The sequence below is a fragment of the Molothrus ater genome, chromosome 6 (genome assembly GCF_012460135.2).
Source record: "Molothrus ater isolate BHLD 08-10-18 breed brown headed cowbird chromosome 6, BPBGC_Mater_1.1, whole genome shotgun sequence".
NCBI lineage: Eukaryota > Metazoa > Chordata > Aves > Passeriformes > Icteridae > Molothrus > Molothrus ater.
In genome coordinates, this window is record NC_050483.2 from 59,665,391 (window position 1) to 59,673,769 (window position 8,379).

The 8,379-nt window shown below is 45.8% G+C and overlaps 1 protein-coding gene across 2 annotated transcripts; it reads left to right on the forward strand.

Moving 5' to 3' along the window:
* The first annotated feature begins 883 nt into the window (after window positions 1-883).
* Window positions 884-8,080, forward strand: CNIH1 (cornichon family AMPA receptor auxiliary protein 1). 2 transcript variants are annotated; one of them, XM_036384698.2, is made up of 6 exons: window positions 884-1,010; window positions 2,186-2,254; window positions 2,516-2,563; window positions 5,694-5,806; window positions 6,232-6,375; window positions 7,169-8,080. In XM_036384698.2, the coding sequence occupies exons 1-6, from the start codon at window positions 930-932 to the stop codon at window positions 7,194-7,196; spliced, it is 483 nt and encodes a 160-aa protein (XP_036240591.1). In that variant the 5' UTR covers window positions 884-929; the 3' UTR covers window positions 7,197-8,080. The 2 variants fall into 2 exon arrangements, with proteins under 2 accessions (XP_036240591.1, XP_036240592.1); XM_036384699.2 differs by lacking the exon at window positions 2,516-2,563.
* The last annotated feature ends 299 nt before the right edge of the window (window positions 8,081-8,379 follow it).

The following is an 8,379-nucleotide window of genomic DNA, read 5'->3' on the forward strand; positions in this document are numbered from 1 at the left end:
GTCTGGTCCTGCACTTGGGCCACAACAATCCCATGGAGCGTTCCAGGCTGGGGCAGAGGGTCTGGAAAGTAGGAAAGGACCTGGGGGTGCTGTTTGACAGTGGCTGGACACCAGCCCAGGTTTGGCCAGGTGGGCAAGAGGTCGGTGGCCCTTGGCCCGTGGCAGCAATAGTGTGGCAGCAGGACCAGGGCAGTGACTGTCCCCTGTGCTGGGCGCTGCTGAGGCCACCACAAGCTGTGCCCAGTTCTGGACTCCTCAGTTCAGGATGGACATTGAGGGGCTGGAGCGTGTCCAGAGAAGGGAATGGAGCTGGGGAAGGGTCTGGAGCACCAGGAGAGGCTGAGGGAGCTGGGCAGGGGCTCAGCCTGGAGAAGAGGAGGCTCGGGGGGACCCTGTGGCTCTGCAGAACTCCTGACAGGAGGGGACAGCCAGGGGGTCAGGCTCTGCTCCCAGGGACAGGACAAGGGGAAATGGCCTCAGAAAACCTCAGGGGAGGTTTGGATTGGATATTATGATAAAATTGTCCACGGAAACGTGGTCAGTCATTGGGAAAAGGCTGCCCAAGGAGGTCTGGAGTCCCCATCCCTTGAGGTGTTCAAGGAATGACTGGAAATGACACTCGGTGCTCTAGTGTGTTGACAGTCACAGGAGTCATTGAAGTCAAAGATCTTGTAGGTTTTTCTAAACTAGATTCTATGATTCCATAATTCTACGCCAACCCTCTCTCACACCGCGCTCCGCAAAGCGCGATCGCACTCCCTCCTCCCACACTTTAAGGTGAAAAACTCGGTTTTTGTTCCATCCCCTCACACCCCCCCTCACGAAATGGCGGCTGCGGGCGGGGCCGGCAGGGGGCGCTGCGGGCGCGGCCATGGCGGCTGCGCGGCGGCTGCTGAGGCGCCCGGCAGCCCCCGCGCGGCCCCGCCGCCATGGCCTTCACGTTCGCCGCCTTCTGCTATATGTTGGCGCTGCTGCTCACGGCCGCCCTCATCTTCTTCGCCATCTGGCATGTGAGTACGGGCACCGTGGAGGGGGGGGACCGCCCGGGGAAGGGCCCCGGAGAGCCCCCAGGGCGTCCCCGGACAGCCGCCGAGGGAGCGGGGAAACCGCATCCGGAACCGCCCTAGGAGCGGGAATCGGCCTCTCTGCGGATAAAATGGGTTTTTTGGACGGGCATGAGTGGCAGGACAAGGGGCAGTGGCTTCCCTCTGACAGAAGGCAGGAACAGATGGGAGATTGGGAAGGAATTCTCTGTGAGGGTGGTGAAGCCCTGGCACAGGGTGCCCACAGAAGCTGTGGCTGCTCCTGGATCCCTGGAAGTGCCCAAGGCCAGGCTGGATGGGGCTGGGAGCAGCCTGGGATAGTGGAAGGTGTCCCCGGCCTTGGCAGGGTTTGGAATTGGATCTTTCAGGTCCTTTCCAGCCGAAACCATTCCATGATTCTGTGATTTGCTCCTCGAGGCTGGCACTGGGAGAGCAGCCAACAGGACCCTGCCTGAGATGAGCTGCTTGAGGGAGGATGTGATGCTTAGCAGGATATTTATGGTGTAAAACTGCCTTTTGTACTTCATGCTGCATCTTTGTCTTTATTTTTATGTCAAGAAAAACACCGGTGTACTTTTTTTTTTTTTTTTTTAATGGATACACCTTTAGGAGGTATAACCTGCTCTATGTGATCCTGCTTTGGCAGGAAAGTTGGACTGGATGGTCTCCAGAGGTCCCTTCCAGTCCTAAGAGTTCTGTGATTCTGGGATGTATGTGGACTCAGCATTTACTTTGACAATGAGGAAAAATATCTGTTGGCTTTTAAACATGCTCTTGCTTTTTCTGGATTAAGGTCCCCCATGCCAGATTCCTGCTGGCCACCAAGAGAGTCCTGGGTGAGGTTGGGGTCTGCACAGTGAGTGGGGCTGAAAACTGATGAAGGGGATGTAGGAAATTCATTGCAGATGGGAAGATAAAAAGTTGGGGAGTAGTCAAAGGCTTTTGAATATCTGATGAAACTACTGCTTTTGTATTTGTAAAACCTGTTCCACATCTGTCTTACCTGTGAGTTGTTGGCAGAACTTAGGTGAAATGTTACTGAGAACAAAGGTAGCAGCTCTGTGCCAAAATGCTACTTTTAATGGATAAAACACAAAATTGCTCCTGGGGAATCAAAACTGTTTCATTTTTTTTCCCTCTAGATTATAGCATTTGATGAACTGAAGACTGATTACAAGAACCCCATAGACCAGTGTAATACACTCAATCCTGTAAGTAGCACACCAAACATTTTGTTTTGCTGAATAAATACATGTAAAATGCTTATTTTTAGTGTTATCTTGATGCAATCAGCCTGGGCAATAGAATTGCATCTGGGTTGAGAAGCCCTCGCTGTCGGTAGAAGTTGTAGGGAAATTCTTTGATTCTTTAGTTTCAAGTTGAATATTCTGACTGTTATTAATCTGATGGTGATCTTGTCAGCTGTCATACTAACATTCTTTCAATCTGCTTTCCACATTTTCGGCACAAAGACAGTTGAAAAGGTCAAAAAGATTAAAAGAGTCAAAATTGCATTAAAGGTGTGTACTGCTTTTCAGTTTCATGTTTTTGAACTTCCCTTTCATTTTGTTAGGAACATCTGTAATACTATTTAGCTGTTTTGTTTAGTCTGCCTGTTCATCTGCTCGTTATTTGTTCGTTGGGGTTTATAACAACCTCATGGATTTCCATATTTTGTGCCAAACCAATTCTGCTTGCTTACCCAGCAACTTGGGGAAAACTGTTACATGCCTGTTAGGTGTCAGAAAATAACTTCAGGCAGAACTAAATTGTGTTTTTTCAAGTCAGATTTACTGAATTCAGATTAGAGGAGAATACTTGCGGGTTTTTTAAAGCATTGACCAAGTCAGTTCTGATCTTTTTTTGAGGATTTGGGTGAGTGGAAGGTGATAGGTGCTATCCTCACTTCTCTGTCTGTGTTCCAGGATCAGGGGTGTGTCCCAGTGTCCTCTCTGGGATTCAACTCAGACACTCCTTGGCTTAGGAAAAGAATTTGAGGCAAACTGTTTGCCTGCATCTCTGACAGGCCAGCAGCATCAGGGAGGCTTGTTAAAGAACACAGAGCTTGATCCTGCAGCATTTTATGGCTTTTCCTTTGTGTGTGCCCAGGCTGAGGGAGGATGCAGGGGCAGCACAGCAGTGTGGCCTGACCTGTAGCTTTAGTGTGTTTTAAGTAAAATACACCAGAAAAAATAAATTTGCTGTAATTGGGGGTGGAGGAGGGGGCAGAGAGTGTGTTATATGTACAGCACACGAATTAAAGTGATTATTTCAGTGTGAGGAGGGGAGGAGGAGAGGAGGTTTGCTGCTAGGAGAGCTGTGCATCTAACAGTTTCCCTTGCTTGGTCTGTTCCAGTCATCTCTGCTGCAGTGTGGGAGAGGCCAACTCTCATTACATCGATGCATTATGACCTTACTGCAACCTTTGTAGTGTAAAAATGTGCATGTTTAACTGAATATTAACCTTCTGCTGCCCCCTGTGCATGGAGTGTCCTTTACATGGCAGCTTTGCTACTGAAAGTCTGAAATAATCTCATATTTGCTGTTCCTGTGGAAGCAGGCTAGTCCCCAAAAGTGAAGGTCAGGCTCTTGAGGGGTACATGATGCTGGACAAACACATGGCTGTGTTGTTTTCCTGTACAAAGAACCAAAGATCTTGGTAGGAATTGAGGCACCTCAGTGGAAAGATTAGCCTAAAATAGTAACTCCTGAGTACACTGCTGATTCCTTCTCTTCCCTGCTCCTGTTATAGTCGTGTCTTTTCTCAGCAACCAGATCCATCCTCCCTCACTTCTGTGATAAATATGGTAGGATCTGATGTAATTCATTTTTCTTTAGGACAGGCAGGGAGGATCAAGTGGGGGAGATTAGAAAGAGGCAGAGATCCTGGTGTGGGAGTAGGGTATAATAAACAAGAGAAAAGGAAAACATATATTGAGATATGTAGGTAAATAAATACAGATTTTTCAGGCCTGGTGAATCTGTCTGAGCAGACTGCCAAATGCATCGTGTGTTGGACAGGGTGATGGTTCTGCTATAAATAATTCCATGTGTAAATGGTAAGTATGCAAAGAAGGATCTGGATGAAAATATTTACTTGAAACATTTTGTGTACAACAGCTGAATTTTGGTGGTGTTGATGCAAGTGTGCTTTGTATGATATTCTTCATTTAGAGAACTAGAATGTCAGCAAAGTAGGTGGTGAGTGTGTTTGTTGGTAGCTTTTAGGTTTCTAGGAAGATATTCTGGGGTTTTAAAAGAAGAAAAAAAATTGGAAACCACTGAAACTTTGATGTTATCATCCCGTGCAATGTTAATGATACTGCACAAAAACAGGGCAGAGTGTGTTGTGCGTGTACATGCACACACACATTGACAGTTTAAACCTTTGGGTAAAAATGGGGTGTTTTCCATGAGGAGTTTTACAGGGCTGAGCAGAGAAGGCAAAAGCTTTACAGATCTTCTGCTTCTGCTTGGAGCCAGGCTGGGAGAGCTGGGGGTGCTCCCCTGGAGAGGAGAAGGCTCCAGGGAGAGCTCAGAGCCCCTGGCAGGGCCTGAAGGGGCTCCAGGAGAGCTGGAGAGGGACTGGGGACAAGGGATGGAGGGACAGGAGCACAGGGAATGGCTCCCAGTGCCAGAGGGCAGGGATGGATGGGAGATTGGGAAGGAATTCTTCATAATGAGAGTGCTGAGGCCCTGGCACAGGGTGCCCAGAGCAGCTGTGGCTGCCTCTGGATCCCTGGAGGTGTCCAAGGCCAGGCTGGACAGGGCTTGGAGCAGCCTGGAATAGTGCAAGGTGTGGAACTGGATGGGCTTTCAGGTCCCTCCCAGCCCAAACCAGTTTGATTTGTATGATTCCTTCTGAAGCCAGTAATAAAGCAGTAAATAGCAACACCTTGGGGTGACTTGTATAAAATTTAACTGCTGTGTTGGGTGTGAGATTCCGCAGCTCTTTGCATGCGTTTACTCTCTGTACCTCTCCATGTTGTTCCTATTAACAACACTAATCTCTGCAGCATTCCATGCTTCCTGTGACTCCATGGTACCTGGTACTGAGCTCTGTGGGCTTCTGCTGGAAGCATGATGCTGTAAAGCATGCACAGTGGGAAGCTGTGAGGGAGAAGTGTCTGTGCAGAGCAGCTCCTCTGTGCAGACCTGTGTGTGCCACCACGTCACTGCTGGTTTGGTTGGGTAAAGCTCTGCCTGGGGTGTTACATTTTGGGAATAATTCAACTTTGGAAAGTTCTGGATCTGTAAAACAGGAAAACACAAACATCTTTTTGCCTATGAACCATTCTGCAGAGCATGTTTCCTACTGATATTTCTCTGTTGCATGAGCAGAAATATCTCAGTGACCTCTTCTAAGTGTCACGCATAAAGCGTGGAATCTGTTAATTTGATAGAAGCAATAAAAAAATATTGATCTGACCATTAAATCTTATAAATAAATTTTTCTCCTTGGTTCATGAGTAGCATGTGAAAACAGCAAGGCACATAGTGCTGGCTGCTGCTTTCACGTTCCACAGCCTTGTTCTTGTTAGTGTTGGTTTTAAATAATACTTTTAAGCAATTTTGTGCCTCCAAAGTAGCTGAAATGCCACGTTTTGCTCTGTGCAATCGAAACTTCTAACTCACCTTTTTCTTTTCCAGCTTGTACTTCCAGAGTACCTCATCCATGCATTCTTCTGTGTCATGTTTCTCTGTGCAGCAGAGTGGCTCACACTGGGTCTCAATATGCCCTTGTTGGCTTATCATATTTGGAGGTAATTTTGGCAAGTCTGTTATGCTCAGTGAATTGTTACTCATTCTCCTGTTGCTGTCTTCTGTCCAGTGTTCTGTGTCTTGGGAAAACCCAGATGCTTTCTGGGAAAGTTCAGGTCATGGCTGTACAATAAGAGCCATCACCTGGCTTTTGTGGGTGATTTTTATTCTCTTGTGCTGTGTGAGAATTGAGTTGTGTGTGTTCAAGTCAATGACGTGCCAGAGGTGCACGGAGACAATTCCCAGTGTGGAATGCCAGTTGAATAGCAATTCCAATTTCCTCTGCCATTCCTTAAGACATGGGAATTGAATTGCTTCTGTGTACAGGGTGTTACTGGTGTCTCGGCTGTGGCATTCCCTGGTGGGTGGGGGCAGGACTCAGGTTTCCTGTGGCTGTCACCCCACACCTGCCTGTGCCTCGTTCCAGGTACATGAGCAGACCCGTGATGAGCGGCCCGGGGCTCTACGATCCCACGACCATCATGAATGCAGATATTTTAGCCTATTGCCAGAAAGAAGGATGGTGCAAATTAGCATTCTACCTTCTATCTTTTTTTTACTACCTATATGGGTAAGTTTTCCTCTTCAGGCTGAAGCTTTGGCTCAGGGCAGAGAGAAATACTGTCCATAGGAATATGATCCTTCTCATGCTGGAAGGGAGCCTGTGAGAGCTGGACAGGGACTTGGCACCAGGGTGTGTAGTGATAGGACACGTGGGAATGGCTTCCCAATGCCTGAGGGCAGGGATGCATGGGATATTGGGAAGGAATTGTTCCCTGGGAGGGTGGGGAGGCCTTGGCACTGGTTGCCCAGAGAAGCTGGGGGTACCCCTGGATCACTGGAAGTGTTCCAGGCCAGGTTGGAGGGGACTTGGAGCACCCTGGCCTAGCCAAAGGTCTCCCAGCCCATTGCAGGGGTTGGAGTGAGATGATCTAGAAAGTCCTTCCAACTCAAAACATGCTGGGAATCTGTATGGTCATCTACAGTGCCAGCTTTCCTGCAAAAGAATCCACATTCACCCCTGATTCTGCTTTAAAACACAAATCCTAATTTGGTCAGAATGACTATTTTGAATCTCTGTTCCATAACTGTAGACTAAAAAGCTCCAAACTTTTCTTCTGTTAAGCACAATACAATAAATCCCAGGGTATTTTAATTTAAAAGCTGAAACATCGTTTTCAGAGGAAAGTGTGTGATGTAAATGTGGTTTTGTTGAAGTCAAAAGTAGAAGAGTCATTTTGTCAGATCTTCAGTCACAATCCATGTATCTCACATGGACTTGTTCCTTATAATAGACCCTGTTAGAATTAAATGTGTAACACTAATCAAAATGATGCATCTTAATATTTTTTTTTCTTCTGCAGCATGATTTATGTTCTGGTGAGCTCTTAAGAAGACATTCAGCAAGCTTTGTTCCAGTTAAGTGCATGCAAAAGCCACAAAAAACATGGATTCTTTACAACAAGAACCTCTGACCAAGATTAAATCCGGAACCTGATGTTCACAATTGAGTTAGAAAACAATGACTCCCCTATTTTTAAAATATTTCCACATTTTATACTTGTGGAAAGACTGTTTTCTTATATTTTACTGGGACGCTGAAATTAATGAATTATGTGTAAATTAATATAAAGATGACTGGGGTTTGAAAAGTTTTGACTTTGCACTCCATAAGGAACAGCCATAACCTTCAAGTAGGTGTTGGTTACTACTAGCCTTAGTACTCTAGGGATTTGCTGTAGGATGGGCTTTGTAGTGGCTCACTTGGACTTGTGTATCCCACTCCTGACTCTAAACCAGCTCTAGCTCCAAGGGCTTGGGAACAACTGGAATGCTCTAAGTTTTGCCCATAGGTGATGTTGGTCTTAGGATATTCATTCATGGACACAAAAGCAAAAATAGTTCTACTTTGGTTTATTTTTTTGTTTTTTATTATCTGGTTAATCTTCCCCTGTATGTGCATCCATAGGTCCACAGCCTTCTGTGTCTTCTCTAAACATTAACCCTGCTTTAATCTCGAGCCTGTGCCATTGTGGTAGGAGAAGCTGAATTGTCCATGAAGGAATGAATTTAAATGTGTTTTTTTTAATGTCTGTGCTGATTAATAAGTGGACAAACCTCCAAAGTTTATCAAGTCCAATGATGAAAACACTCTTGGGTTTAGGAATAGTAAATACTACAGACTTTTTCAAAGCAGAAGGTGAGATTGTGAAACTGCCCCGCTGTTCCTTAGTGCAATAAATGATAATAAAAAACAAATCTCAAATTCAGCAACATTTTTAATGTGGTGCCTTTTGTTTTGTTTATAAATTCAACAGATCCTCACTGTGTTCATCAGTTGTTTTACAGTGGATTATTGCATTCCCTTTAAAAATAGATCACAGAATTGAATTACCTCTGGAAAAGGGAAGCTCTGAGTTCCTGCTTTTTTTCCTGAAGTTAAATAGCAGATGAGGCAGGGGCAGATGTTTCAGATAAATATTGCATTGTAAATTGTGACTGTGAACAGCTGCTTAATTTACAAGTATTAATTAGGGATCTTTTTCATTTATCTGTGCTGGAGAACAATGCAGAG